We start from the raw sequence: 14,977 nt of genomic DNA on the forward strand, positions 1-14,977 counted from the left end.
GCTGTATGAAACTGTACAGTGTACATGTAGGCTAAGGGTGTGTAGCTACATTCTGTCTTCTTCTCAGATGCTGCTGTCTTTTTTTTACATAAAAGCTTATAGGAAGATACTGCAAAGCTTTCCATAAGTGCTGGCTGCTGGTTAAACATCAGTGCTATCCTCGCGGCTAAATCATAATACTTAAATGTATTGTGTTTTTCCCACTGACTGGCTCCATATCCTTGTGGAAATCCCTGTGACATCACAGTGTAAAAATGCGGCCACTCTAAAAAGGCACCACGGCGTCGGCCTTTTATAAACACAAAGATCAGACAGTTTATTCATGCAGTTGTGTATTAGTAATTGGGAACACTAGGACAAATTCTAGTGGGCTCAACCATATCGGTAGGTCTGTCAGAAAGTTCTGTGTGTGTGTTCAAGGACTGGGATAACTGGTTAATCGCAATTAACATTGTGAACTAATGCAAAATGCACAGAAATGTAATCAGCTTCTAATCAACCCCCATGAGCCCAAGCAGACAAGATTAGAACATTTCTTTTGCATCCTGTGGTTTTCACACTTAAAATTCGTGATCAAGGGGAACTTACATCTGTATGATTCAAAATAACAAACGCAATAAAAACTCTGATATGTTTTGTTAAAGAGTCAGTAGACAGCAAAAGTGTCACTCGGTGGAGCTGTTTTTTAGAACACACATGGATATAAGTTGTTCTTGACTTACGTACATAGTTGGGAAATGAATGGATTTGGATGAGTTACAGCATTTTACATATTGTTTCATAGCATAGAAATAGATTTATATATTGATCAAGCTGTAAAAACTTAAGTTTCTCTATTTGATATTTGAATTTAAGAAAATCTTAATATCTTATTTCTTGTTTTTGGTAACTTGTTTTTTGTATCTGTCCAGATGTTTTGCCCTGATCGACAGCAGCACTCTGGAACAAACTCGAGAGGAAACAGAAACGGAGAAAATGACTCACTTGGAGAGTCTAGTAGAACTCGGCCTGTCCTCCACCTTTAGTACCATCCTCACTCAGTGTTCTTTGGACATCTTCAAGGTTAAGATTCAGCTTCACGCCCTTATCTCATTTCACATGTTCATTCTCTCATTCATACGTCTATGGATACACATTTACACATTTGTCACGTTATTTTAACAGGTGGCTCTGGTAAAAGTGTTCAACTTTGCAACCACCAACATCTTTGAGACACGTGTAGCTGGGAGAATGGTGGCTGACATGTGCAGAGCTGCATCAAAGGTCAGTCTTGTCCACTCAGACTTTTCATCTAGACCCCAAGCATCAACGACTTGTAGCGTATTTGTTTACTATCTTCATCCTTGCTGTGTTTCTGTCTTCAGTGTAACCCTGCAGAGTCTCTCAAGATGTTTGTGCCACACTGCTGCAATGCCATAAACCAAATCGCTGTCAGTAAGTGATCGCCACACAAGAATAAGCATTTCTATAAGAAGAGGTTTTCGATTTGGATGACTTTTGTTTTCTTCTGAGTTTTTGTCATTTGCCTGACGGAAATGTTTACGTATTACAGACGAGGAAGTGTTGAATGAGGAGGAGCTTGACAAGGAGTTGTTGTGGAATCTCCAGCTTCTGTCTGAGGTGATTTAGACTACTCATGATGAACTAACCCTAACTTTTACGTTTCTATATTTGCCAATACCTCCCATCTAGAATTCTGTATTGAAACAATATGTCTTCCCCTTCTTGCCTTATGCCATATAGGTGTCCCGTGTGGACGGTGACAAGATCCTGCCCTATCGGTCTGACCTGGTCCAGATTTTGCAGTTGACACTGCACCTCAAATGTAAGCAGGGCTACACTCTGGCCTGCAACCTGCTTCACCACATCCTTCGATCTACTGTCCTCATCTACCCCACAGAGTACTGCAGCATGCCAGGAGGCTTCCACCAACCAATCAAGGACTACCTCCCCATCAAGGTACAAATATTGATTGATTGATTGATTATTTAATTGTAGTGAAGTTTAAGTACGAAAGAAACTAAGTGACTTCCTTGATAATGAGATGAGGATCTCAGTTGTGGTTTCCTCGGTTTCCAGCTGTAGTGCAGGCCCCTGGAAATCTATTATGGGTAACGTCGGTCTTTAAGTGCTCTGTAATTGATGTTGTATGCGTATATTTATATCTTTTCAATTAAATGATGGAGTGTATGGCTAGCCACTTTAGAACTCATTCCCTCTCATTCAGCCAGTAGACACTCAAATAGACAGTTGTCAATAGAAAGCCAGTTTTGTAAAGAATGATTAATTTGAATAACTTTTAGTAAAAACCAATAAACAGTAATATGTGAATGCTTATCAGTAAGTACTGGAAATGCCCATGCTTTTTTCTTCTTACCATCTGAATGGTCAGATGTTCCGTTCCTATTGGGTATATGTCCACATACAAATGTGACCTGAACCAGATCGGTTTTTACTGACACATTTATCGTGGATATCATCTGTCAAGTTGTGTCAGGTAAGCCAATTTGTTTCTACAAAACTCAATAATCTTAATAAAGTTTTGTCCATTGTTTTGTTTTTTTATCCCATGTAGGACTGGGGTCGGCCTGGGGATCTGTGGAATTTGGACATCCGGTGGCACGTGCCCAGTGTTGAGGAGACATCTTTTGCTTTTTATTTACTGGACCTGATCCTCCAGCCGGAACTTCAGCGCCTTCAGAGATTTGCACAGGGTGAAAAGGACGTGAGCAGGTAAGGAGGAACAATTGACTGCTGCTCTGAGTTTTTTCAGAAATATGTTTTTTGATTCTCAATGATGCCACAAGCTTTAGACTTTTGTTTGGCTCTGTAATGTATTTATTCTGTATATTTGATAGTTGTTTGTTTTGTGATTTTCAGAGATGATGTTCTACAAAGTCTGACAATTGTTCAGCACTGCATGCTGGGTGCTGGGACTCTGATGCCTCCACTGAAAGGAGAGCCCATCCCTGAACTGTGAGCAGCTGCATTCACATTAACACACTATGTCCTGACCAGATAAAGGCAGTGAGGGTTAACATAAGTTAGTTAATGTGACCGTTAGAGAAAATACTCAGTGGTTATGCTGAGTTTTACGGAGACCAAATGTGAATTTCACATTTAATAATAAAGTATACTCTGTAGAAACACCCACATAGCTTGAACTCCAATGGATTTGCACATTTGAATTAAAACAAGAAAACAAATGTCTCACTTTTAAATGATGTAACTGTATTATCATTGCTTTGTATGTCCACAACATTTGTTTTCAGACTTAAATTCAGATGTTCAGAAGTTAAACTGGTTTCAAACCTGCTTTTTTCTCTCCAGGGTCCACAGCATGGTGAATCTAGATGAGACCGTCCTCTACACAGGAATTGAGTATGGTACGTATATGTGGGATGATAAACGTTTTGCTCACAATAGATCTGAGAAATGAGTGTTTTTTGTTGTATAATCTTACACTGTAATATTATCTCCACCTGCAGATGCATCCAGAGAGAACTACAGAGATGCTATCTGTAGTGTAATGAGACTGCTGCTGAGTAAGTGTTAGCTCATTTATACACTTGACTGTCTCAGTCTTGTGATCTCTATTTAAGCCTCATTCACAAAAACAACTTTAACTGTCTTTACCTCTTCTTTCAGAATACATCCTGGAGCACTCTGAGGATGACACCAAGTCACTTTTCTCCATCATCAAGGTGGGCAAGCAGTAAACTAATGACCTGTATACTTCTAATCCACTTATTCGTTTGTGTTGAATAAAATGCAGCATAATATCAGGATTCAGAAAATTCAGAAGAAAAACTGTTACTGTTTATCACAAGTTTAACCCGCATTTGCTGATTTATACCAGTGTATTACAAATCCTTTAAGCAAAACCTACACTCACATGATACTATTTGGAAAGCCACAGTAGAGAGCTGTGTATATGTTCTGTGCTGTGGGAAGTTGTGCAGCCACAGTCTATAACTGATTTTATTGGACTCACATCTGGTTTCTTGAATAACTCAAGTCTTAGTCTTATCCAATTGCCATTCGATGATGTATTGATCCTATCACCTAAGATGATTAAGTATTTTTGTCTGTTGCCTTTCAGATTATCAGTGACCTGTTGCACTTCAAAGGTTCTCACAAACACGAGTTTGACTCCCGCTGGAAGAGCTTCAACCTTGTGAAGAAATCAATGGAAAACAGAGTGAGAAATCTGTCATTTCATTGTACTGTTGTTATATTTGAGTTTTTTCAGAGGGATTCCAAAACCGTTCAGTGTCTCCCTCAAGGCTCAGATAATGCACATCAATGATGCTGATGTTACAACTTATGTTTAAACTGACCGACAACAGAAAGTGTAATGCTTTTTGTATTTGCAGCTTCACGGCAGAAAGCAGCACATCAGAGCTCTGCTAATAGACAGAGTCATGCTCCAGCATGAGGTAAGTCCTTAATAGATAAGTTATATTGTTGGATATCAATGTATTTCACTGTTTTAACTCTGTATTTTTTATTTCAGCTGAGAAAGCTGACTGTGGAAGGATGTCAGTACAGGAGCATCCACCAGGAGCTGATGAGAGATCTGTTGAGGCTTTCCACAAGCACCTACAGTCAGGTGAGTTCTTCAGGACATCTCTCTACATCTTATCAAGGCATTGTCAGTGTGTCTACCCTATTTATTTATTCATTTGCTTTCTGTGCATTTCTTTTACATATAATCCCAGATTATTTGTTACACATTATAGATTAAACAGACTATTTGACTTTCACCTGAACAAAGATGTTTTATTTGCTTCCAGGTTCGCAGCAGAGCTCAGAACGTCTTGTTCACTGCACTCGGAACCTATAACTTCTGCTGCAGAGATCAAATCCCCCACGTCCTTGAGTTTCTCAACCCGGACAACAGCAGTGTAACACAGCAACAGTTCAAAGTATGACAGTACCCTCACTCTGTACCATTTTAAAAAAAAAAAAGAAAAAAAAATACCACTCAAATAAGGATTCACATTTTCATAATAAGGAATTTACATTTCTAATTTTCTCATATTTCCTTTGTTTGTCTCCAGGGTGCCTTGTACTGTCTTCTGGGGAATCACAGCGGGGTGTGCCTGGCCAACCTGCACGACTGGGAATGCATTACGCTGACGTGGCCCGCCATCGTGCGCTCTGGCCTTAGCACAGCCATGTCTCTGGAGAAGCCCTCCATTGTGCGGCTCTTTGACGACCTTGCAGACAAAATCCATCGGCAGTATGAGACTATCGGCATGGACTTTTCTGTGAGAATAACACACAAAACAAATACACAAATCGATCATACAATCAAGACGATAGTGATATCTGCCGTCATAAGATTTGATGTACGATATCTCAATCTCAATAATGACTCAATAATTAATCATATAGGTGTTGCATTAATTTCATAATAGCACTTCATCTCTCTGCTGTAAGATTTTTACGAGTACTATGGGAAAGGTTTGGCTGACACTGACACTATAAACCTCACAAATACAAATTGTATCTAAAAGAGTTAAAGAAACATTATTCAATATTACAAAGGGACAATTAACATATCTGTAAAGGACACATTTAATAAAAATATGTCAATGATAAAAAACATAATCACAATTTATAATAAACAATAATACATCATAGTGTTAACAAAAATACAGCCTATAAATGAGTTTATAAATGTTTATTGGGTAATGCCCAGTGCTTATTGTCTTTTCAGTTAAGTTATTTGTTTGAAAACCACATCAGTTTGTACAGTGACTTGGTGGAGGAGTCCTGAACATCTTGTCCTATTATTGTAACAATAACTCTCTCCCAATGATGCTTGCTTTAGGTTTCCTCCTACAATCAGTTCTGATATGTATATTTAATCTTTCCCATTGCTTTAGATCCCTGCTGAGAGCTGTGTTGTGGCCAAACAAATTATGATCGCTGGAAATCCTCTTCCCGAGGACCCCGTCCCTTCAGAGGAAGAAACGGCAGAGGGTGTAAAGAGGCAGGAACTCAAGAACTCTGAGTCTGTTGAGTAAGTTCACACCAGCAACAAAACAAAGACTCATCACCTCACCGAAGACCAAAAAGATCACTTGAATACTAATTCATCCTTTTGAACAACTACTTTGAAGGCTTTACCTGAAATCATGTAACATTGAGTCTCTCGTTAATATTATTTTTCAACATTATGCATAAAACACTTCAAAATGTCAACATAGCCAAGTCAAGATGATGTGTTTACTCTGCAAGTGTAATGTGAGCAAGATAAATACTCCTACTCTTGATATTTGATGCCAATAAAGCATCAACAATAGAATTGTTGTCATATAAATGTTACAAAAATATGAAATAATAATCTTACCTTTTTTGAAGGAAATACAAACACCTCATTGGTGATCTGCTGGACTGCCTCAGCAACAGCAACAGCAACATGTAAGTTTATTAATTGTTGTCATCAAATGACGTTTGTACATGTTTATGCACGTATATACACGTACATCCATATGTATGTATGTGTATATATACAGTGCCTTGCATAAGTATTCACCCCCCTTGGACTTTTTCCCATTATGTACTGTTACTAACTGGAATTCAAATAGACTTAAATAAACTTTTTCCCGTTTGATCAACAAAACATGCATAGTACTTTGGAGGTGCAAAATAAATTTTATTGTGACACAAACAATAATGAGAACAAAAAAGTTGACATCTGTTGGGTGCATAAGTATTCACCCCCCTGTGTCAATACTTGGTAGAACCCCCTTTCGCTGCAATTACAGCTGCAAGTCTTTTGGGGTATGTCTCTACCAGCTTTGCACATCTAGAGATGGAAAGGTTTGTCCATTCTTCTTGGCAAAAAAGATGAAGCTCAGTCAGATTGGATGGAGACCGTCTGTGAACCGCAATCTTCAAGTCTTGCCATAGATTCTCTATTGGATTGAGGTCTGGGCTTTGACTGGGCCATTTTAAGACATTAACATTCTTTAATCCAAACCATTCCTTTGTAGCTCTGGCTGTATGTTTAGGGTCATTGTCCTGCTGGAAGATGAACCTCCGCCCCAGTCTCAAGTCTTTTGCAGACTGCATCAGATTTTCTTCAAGGATTTCCCTGTATTTGGCTCCATCCATCTTTCCCTCTATTCTGACCAGTTTCCCTGTACCTGCTGAAGAGAAGCATCCCCACAGCATGATGCTACCACCACCATATTTCACTGTTGGGATGGTGTGCTCAGGGTGATGGGCAGTGTTGGGTTTTCGCCACACATAGCGTTTTGCATTGAGGCCAAAAAGTTCAATTTTGGTCTCATCTGACCAGAGCACCTTCTTCCACATGTTTGCTGTGTCTCCCACATGGCTTCTGGCAAACTCCAAACGGGATTTTTTATGGATCCCTTTCAACAATGGCTTTCTTCTTGCCACTCTTCCATAAAGGCCAGATTTGTGGAGTAGACGACTAATAGTTGTCCTGTGGACAGATTCTCCCACCTCAGCTGTGGATCTCTGCAACTCCTCCAGAGTAACCATGGGCCTCCTGGTTGCTTCTCTGATTAATTTTCTCCTTGTCCGACTCTTCAGTTTGGGTGGACGGCCTCCTCTTGGTAGGTTTGCGGTTGTGCTATATTCTTTCCATTTTCTTATGATGGATTTTATGGTGCTCAGAGAGATGTTCAAAGCTCTGGATATTTTTTTATAACCTAACCCTGCTTCATATTTCTCCACAACTTTATCCCTGACCTGTTTGGTGAGCTCCTTGGTCTTCATGATGCTGTTTGTTCAGTAATGATCTCCAACAAACTCTGAGTCTGTCACAGAACAGGTGTATTTATACTGAGATTAAATTGCAGACAGGTGGACCCTATTTACTAATTATGTGACTTGCAAATGTGACTTGTGAATGCAATTGGTCGCACCAGATCTTTGTTAGGGGTTTCACAGTAAAGGGGGTGAATACATATGCACTCAACACTTTTCAGATTTTTATTTGTAAATAATTGTGAAATCCATGTAATATTTCCCCCCACTTCCAAATGATGCACTATTTTGTGTTGGTCCATTACATAAACTCACGATGAAATAAATTTTAATCTGTGGTTATACCATGACAAAATGTAGAAAAGTCCAAAGGGGGTGAATACTTATGCAAGGCACTGTATATTATCATCTGTAACACCTGCTTTGTTTATTGTTCTAGGCCTTGGAAGTTTGAACACATTTCAATTGGCTTCTTGTCATTGCTGCTGAGAGACGACCACCAACTCCCACCACCTGCTGTAATGTTCTTTGTTAAAAGCCTCAACCATGACTCCCTCTACGTCCGCAAGGTCTGTCATTCACAATTTACGACGCATGCAGTAGTAGTGCTATCAAACGTGTGTCAGGATGCCTTCCAGTCTTTCCTGTAGACATTTTGTTTGAAATGTCGTATTTTCTCCATTAGGTGGCGATATCAGCCGTAGCAGGGATCATGAAACAAATAAAGAGACCCCACAAGAAAGTCCCTGTCAGCCCCTCTGAGCTTTGTAAGCATCACAACTTTGTTTTCTCTTGTGTTTTTGTGAATAAACGTGAGCGTTTGTGTCTCATTTTTAATTCTAGATCTAAAAAGTCTTGACTTATCTCTGCTAGGTGGAGTGAAGGAGCTCAGTGATGAAGTAGCAGGAGACCGTGCGGACAACCAGTGGCTCCAGTATAACAGCAGCAGTCTGCCACGCACACAGAAGGACTGGGATCAGACTGTGTTTGTGGAAAAGACTCACTGGGGATACCACTCCTGGCCAAAGTACTCATTTCAATAACACCTGTATTTCTCATCCCTTACTTAATTTGTTCACATAACTATCTTTCATTGCCTTGATATATCCATGATTTGCCTTAAAATATTGTTTTTATTTACCATTGGTCCATTTTTGTTCTCTAGAAAATTAATGATGTATGCACCAATGAAGGAACAACCCAAACAGAATCTGTCCAGAGATGAGATGACAGAGGTTTGTGCATTAATATCATACACACCGCCTAGGAAAAAATTGACACCTTCAGTAATAGAAAATAATATTAACTATACATAGTAAAAAACGTTTTCATGTCCTTTTTAACAGAGGGAGCAGATCATCTTTGACCATTTCTCAGACCCAGTATTCATCAACCAGTTTATTGAGTTTCTGTCCCTTGAGGACCGTAAGGGCAAGGACAAGTTCAGCCCTCGCAGGTTCTGTTTGTTCAAGGTGAGATTTCCCCAGAAAACTCTCATGTGTAACTAAAAACACTAAAGTCAGCCAAATAAAATAAATAAATAACTTCTTCCCTTCTCCTGCCCTTCCAGGGATTGTTCCGCAACTTCAACGATGCCTTTCTGCCAGTGCTGCAGCCACACATGGAGCGCCTGGTGGCAGACACCCACGAGAGCAAACAGCGTTGTGTTGCGGAGATCATCTCCGGGCTGATCAGAGGCTGCAAGCACTGGAGCTACGCAAAGGTATGAATTTGAAACTCTCCTGTTGCAAGCTGATGAAGAATGTCCTTCTAGACCCTCAATCCTCGATAAGTACAGACAAACCAGGACGCAAACTTCTGCTGTGTTTACAGGTGGAGAATCTTTGGGAGGTGTTGTGTCCACTTCTCCGCATCGCCCTCACAAACATCACAATAGAAACTTACGCTGACTGGGGAACCTGCATCGCCACAGCCTGTGTAAGCCTCATTTTCCCCTTATATTCATCTTGTTTTCATCCTTCCATTTTCCTAAACATGTCTCCATCATACTTTCTTCCATATGACTCTTCTGGCTTTTACAGGAGAGCAGAGACCCACGCAAGCTTTACTGGCTGTTTGAGTTGCTAATGGAGTCTCCAGTAAATGGCGAGGGTGGCTCCTTTGTGGATGCCTGGTGAGTAGAAAGGATGCTGCATGAAGCGGATTTTGAGGTGACTGACTTACTCTGATGATTTTGCGTCCTTTTCCTTTCCAGCCGTCTGTACGTGCTGCAGGGAGGCCTGGCTCAGCAGGAGTGGCGGGTTCCAGAGCTCCTTCACAGGTTGTTACAATACCTGGAGCCCAAACTCACACAGGTCTACAAGAATGTACGAGAGCGAATCGGCAGGTGAGTTATTGTCCTTTACACCCCGAGCGAATGCGTATGTATCATTTGATATCAGTAACTTTATAAAAGGATTTCTGTGGTTTTTGTTTCTTAACTTATGCTCTCTGGTTTGGCCTCCTTCCAGCGTACTCACGTACATCTTCATGATTGATGTGAACTTGCCGCACACCCAGCCGACCACGTCTCCGCGCATCTCTGACTTCACCGAGCGGATTTTGTTGCAGCTGAAGCCTCTAAATGAGGGCGACGAGGAGATCCAGAACCACGTGATGGAGGAGAACGAGGTGGGGGTGCAGGATGAGAGGACGCAAGCCATCAAGCTTCTTAAGACAGGTGGGTGGAGAGCCTATCAATGTTAACTCAACTGTCACAAATAATACGAGTTAGAATTGGGAATTTATTTTAAGCAGGAAATAATTTCAAATAAGATGAAAATAAAATACACCTGTCTTCAAAACTTCTGCAGTGCTGAAGTGGCTGATTGCAAGTGCTGGTCGCTCCTTCTCCACTGCTGTGCCGGAACAGCTGCGGCTGCTTCCCCTGCTTTTCAAGGTGAAACACTCATTCAATCATTCATTCATAGCAACTAGTATTGTCGCTACCCGCTTTAAATTGTTTCCTCTTGACGTGTACTCAACAATGACGCCAGCCCACACATTCACCCATCTCCTTCCTCTGCTCCAGATTGCTCCAGTTGAGAATGATGACAGTTATGATGAGCTGAAGAGGGATGCAAAGACCTGCCTGTCTCTGATGTCTCAGGGACTCCTCTACCCGGACCAGATCCCCATGGTCCTCAGTGCTCTGCAGGAGGTGAGTCATCTGGCCACTGGGGCTGTTATTCCACTTCTCACCTGTATCACACGAGTGGGCACAACCTCATCTTTCAACGCTTGAGATCATAAGAAAAAAGATGGGAGATCAAAAAGAATGTGACTTGCTCACGAATCATTCTTAAATTATTCAGTCACATTAAATATTGTGTCATTATCTACTGTAAGTTTTGTGTCATACAAATTCCCCTGGGAAATAAAAATGTAAGAGTACTGTAGAGAATTCCCATTAGGCTACATCTTCTTTTTGCACTACTGGTAGCAATATGATAACAAATGTAATTTCACATTAAAATAAAGACACATATCCAAGATTGTATGGAAGGTTGATCAAGAACTGATCTGAACAGAAGCTGTGGATTGATGACATATGCAGAGAAGGCTTTCAATAGCCTTCATGTTCACAAACTCAGATTTTGACATTATTATCACATAAATGCTCATCCTGGCCTTGTTGTATTCCTTTTGTCAAATTCATGCTCAGTGTCTGTTATTGATGTGGGTTATGTCTGTTGTTCTGTTGCAGATTGCTGGCAGCAGCTCCTGGCACGCCCGCTACACGGTGCTAACATACCTCCAGATCATGGTTTTTTACAACCTGTTCACCTTCATGAGTGACCAGAAAGCGGTAAACGACGTGCGGTCGCTCGTGATACAACTGCTGGAGGACGAGCAGCTTGAGGTAAACTGCGAGCATTCATTCACAGCAGCTCAATGTTAAAAATCATGAGAAATGTTGACGCTAAGAGATGAAACATTCGATCGGCCTGGCACAGACAGTAACTGGTACACAGTTGGAGACATGAACAAACACGTGGCAGTCTGATTATATAATAATCACCAAGCTATGGCCCAGTACTTGTTTATGCTAGCAGGCACTCTCGCTGTCTTTCAGCTTCACTGTAGTGATTCAGCACTCTCCTCCTGGCTCTACACTCATCCCCACCCCTCCAGTCCTCTAGCTGTTGCTATGGAAACCACAGGCTGCAGTAATCTGTTGCTATGGAGATAACGTTCAGATTGAAAGAGGATGAGAGGGAGAGGGGATGGAGTGGAGACAAAGGAGAAGTGGGGGATGGATGGAAGTAGCCATTTTTTGTTTGGCCTCTTAAATTAACCTAAGCCTGGTTTATAGGCTATATGGCACTTATTATTATTATGACTTTATTAGGAAAAATACACCAAAACACATCTAATGCATACTAATCCCTTTCTTTTATTATATCACTGAGTAAGCTATATCACACAAAACAGAGCTTGACTCATGAGGAGTGTGGTTTCTTTTAAGAAAAAAAAGGCTGTAACCTATGTGCACCAGTGGTCGTATTTAATCCGAGGCCTTTCCACTGGAGAATGTTTCTCAAAGATCTGGATAAAACCCATTTAAAGTATTGAACAGAGAATAGAACTATTAAATGTGCTACAAACCATCTTAGCTCACACTTTTTTAAACAAATGAATGGATTCAGTCAACGGGGAAGCTGGAGTGCTTTCATTTTGAAACGGGTAAAGGAAGTGTTGCAAACATTTATGTTTGTGGCATAAATTCAACAGATGGACATTAATACTGACTTCACTTTCTATTTTGCTGTGAACCGCGAGCAATGTTTATCTGTCGATTATGTCACAGACATAAATATATACTTCCTGTACCCGTTTAAAAATATAAGCACTCCAGTGTTTCTTTTGACTCAATTCATTTGTTTTAAACAAGGCTTTGATTGTTAATCTGTGTATTCATTTGGGCCATTGTAATGTGTGTTGTGACCAATACTGTACTGTAACAACGCCATACACTGTGAACCTCAACTTCCCCATCTCATTTATCTGCCTTTGTTTCCCAGGTGAGAGAAATGGCTGCCACTACACTCAGTGGCTTCCTTCAGTGCAATTTCCTGTCCATGGACGCCCCCATGCAGGTACATTTTGAGGCCCTCTGCAAGACTTCTCTGCCTAAGAAGAGGAAGAGGGAGCTCGGATCTATAGTGGACACTATACCCTCTGCTGGTAAAGAGCTCATTTAGAATGAACTACCCAATAATATGCGATGATCCTTTCACTATGCTGTTGTCTCATTTTAGTTTGATCCCTCCTGTTGTATTTGTGTAGACCTGGTGCGGCGCCATGCTGGTGTTCTCGGGTTGAGTGCTTGTATTCTGTCCAGCCCGTACGATGTGCCCACCTGGATGCCGCAGCTCTTGATGGACCTCAGCGCTCACCTCAATGACACACAACCCATTGAAGTATGCCTAGTCACCTATTAATCACCTTGCATTGTTGCTGTTGGCCTCATTTTTAGTTGGCTCGCTCTTATCGTGTTTTCCCTGAATAAGAAATGAGAAAATAACGTGTGTTGTTGTTCCTCAGATGACTGTGAAGAAAACTCTGTCAAACTTCAGACGGACTCACCATGACAACTGGCAGCAGCATAAGCAGCAGTTCACAGACGACCAGCTGCTCGTCCTGACCGACCTGCTGGTCTCCCCCTGTTACTATGCCTAAAACCCTGTAAAGCATTGACACGTGACACCGTTCTCCAGAAATACATTTCACCGAACGTGTTCACAAGCACACCCAAAAGATATTAAACATGAATCATCACTGAAGACCATCGAATGACACTGCTGAAGGGATCATCCCAGAGAGGATAGGAGACAACTCCTGGAGCCACCTCTCTACAGTTCTGTTTGCCTGTGTCTCACTTGTGTCCGAGTGGGACGACTGACTGTACAGACTCAAGCCTGCATGGGGACCACGGCTCCAGTTCTTGACTGAAGACAAAGACAGTGGAACCCAGGGTAAAGACTGGCACACGAGTAAACTGAGTTGTGGTGCACAGAATGATTGATAAGATGTGTGTATTTATGTATTTAGCTCCTTTACATTTCTACTATACTTAATATTTAAGGATCAATCATTGCAGGGATGAGTGACCTGCAGTTTGTAACATTACTGTACAGCATTTCCCCCCCCCTTTTTTGGTTTGTTTGTTTGTGTGCATGTGCACGGATGTATATGCGTGTGGGCGTGTTTATGGGATGCTTGAAGACATCTGCTGGTGTCCCACACATTTCTCAGGATTATATCCCGAGAATCAACTCTGAGCCAACACGATGTCCAGTGTAGGACACACTCTTTACTATCGTTCAATAGTGAAGCGTTTGTTGCAAGCTACAGAGAATTGACTATCGAAGAATGGTCTCTTTAGGTGAGACTTGAACCTGCAACACACAATGTTTGTGTGGCTGTTTGATCTATATATGATTATATGCATCATGTATGTATATATCATTGTGTAGCAAATATGCACAAACATATTTATTTATTTATTTCACCTTTTTCTTTTTGAAGTGCTAACTTTTTTCGTCGGAATAATTTCTGAGAGCAAGTAGGTGGTGGAACTTCAAGACGTCTGTTCTCATCTGCTCGTGCAAAGGAAGGGAGAGGGCTAACTCCCCGCTGCTGTGCTGTGTGACACGTTTGCTGTGAGGACCTGAGCACAGTTTGATTAGCATTTCATGTATCTCGGTGCAAGAATCTAACCAAACTGCCTGTCCATAATTGTGACCTCTTCCCTCTTATCCTCAGTATCATTTACCGTTTTCTTTTTCTAAAACCCAGCAAAACAAAAGTTCTGGTTTGCTTATGTTTTCCCCTGATGACTTGAAATCAGTCACAGCATTGAAGCATTTAGTACCTCACTGATGTATAGTGTAGTGCCAAAACTGCAGTGAATTCTTTTTTTTTTTTTTTAGATGTACTGTTTGCTTATTGACTGAAATGACAATAAATTGTTTCTAACAAAAACTGCATTTGTCTTTTCTTCAAGTTTTCACACAACATAACAATAGTATCTGTAGTAAATAACTCAATATATACTGTATCTACACATATGTGCACAGTACAAATATATCGGTAATATATTGATAAAACAATTTGATTTATGCTAAACTCGCTAGCTAAATTAATATATAGATATATATTTATTTCCATATATATGCATGTATAATTGTGTATATGTAACAAATGTTTTTTTTACAAATAT

The 14,977-nt window shown here is 40.7% G+C and overlaps 1 protein-coding gene across 2 annotated transcripts in view; it reads left to right on the forward strand.

Annotated features, from left to right (window-relative positions):
• psme4a (proteasome activator subunit 4a) overlaps nt 1-14,739 on the forward strand; it is a 28,259-nt gene extending 13,520 nt beyond the window's left edge. Inside the window, exons 14-46 of one of the 2 annotated variants that reach the window (XM_034608393.1) lie at nt 912-1,062; nt 1,165-1,263; nt 1,365-1,434; nt 1,553-1,620; nt 1,744-1,959; nt 2,576-2,733; nt 2,881-2,976; nt 3,331-3,386; nt 3,489-3,545; nt 3,649-3,704; nt 4,103-4,201; nt 4,377-4,439; nt 4,517-4,612; nt 4,797-4,928; nt 5,064-5,273; nt 5,895-6,031; nt 6,373-6,432; nt 8,192-8,321; nt 8,438-8,519; nt 8,626-8,779; nt 8,918-8,987; nt 9,099-9,224; nt 9,323-9,475; nt 9,586-9,690; nt 9,795-9,886; nt 9,968-10,099; nt 10,224-10,432; nt 10,566-10,651; nt 10,784-10,912; nt 11,459-11,614; nt 12,777-12,939; nt 13,042-13,175; nt 13,300-14,735. In XM_034608393.1, coding sequence (XP_034464284.1) covers nt 912-1,062; nt 1,165-1,263; nt 1,365-1,434; nt 1,553-1,620; nt 1,744-1,959; nt 2,576-2,733; nt 2,881-2,976; nt 3,331-3,386; nt 3,489-3,545; nt 3,649-3,704; nt 4,103-4,201; nt 4,377-4,439; nt 4,517-4,612; nt 4,797-4,928; nt 5,064-5,273; nt 5,895-6,031; nt 6,373-6,432; nt 8,192-8,321; nt 8,438-8,519; nt 8,626-8,779; nt 8,918-8,987; nt 9,099-9,224; nt 9,323-9,475; nt 9,586-9,690; nt 9,795-9,886; nt 9,968-10,099; nt 10,224-10,432; nt 10,566-10,651; nt 10,784-10,912; nt 11,459-11,614; nt 12,777-12,939; nt 13,042-13,175; nt 13,300-13,434 — 3,880 coding nt within the window. In that variant the 3' untranslated portion in view covers nt 13,435-14,735. Of the gene's footprint in view, nt 1-911; nt 1,063-1,164; nt 1,264-1,364; nt 1,435-1,552; nt 1,621-1,743; nt 1,960-2,575; nt 2,734-2,880; nt 2,977-3,330; nt 3,387-3,488; nt 3,546-3,648; nt 3,705-4,102; nt 4,202-4,376; nt 4,440-4,516; nt 4,613-4,796; nt 4,929-5,063; nt 5,274-5,894; nt 6,032-6,372; nt 6,433-8,191; nt 8,322-8,437; nt 8,520-8,625; nt 8,780-8,917; nt 8,988-9,098; nt 9,225-9,322; nt 9,476-9,585; nt 9,691-9,794; nt 9,887-9,967; nt 10,100-10,223; nt 10,433-10,565; nt 10,652-10,783; nt 10,913-11,458; nt 11,615-12,776; nt 12,940-13,041; nt 13,176-13,299 lie in introns of both variants that reach the window. The other variant, XM_034608392.1, reaches the window with a different exon arrangement.
• Nucleotides 14,740-14,977: the final 238 nt, after the last annotated feature.

The sequence above is a fragment of the Hippoglossus hippoglossus genome, chromosome 15 (assembly GCF_009819705.1).
Source record: "Hippoglossus hippoglossus isolate fHipHip1 chromosome 15, fHipHip1.pri, whole genome shotgun sequence".
In the NCBI taxonomy this organism is placed as follows: domain Eukaryota; kingdom Metazoa; phylum Chordata; class Actinopteri; order Pleuronectiformes; family Pleuronectidae; genus Hippoglossus; species Hippoglossus hippoglossus.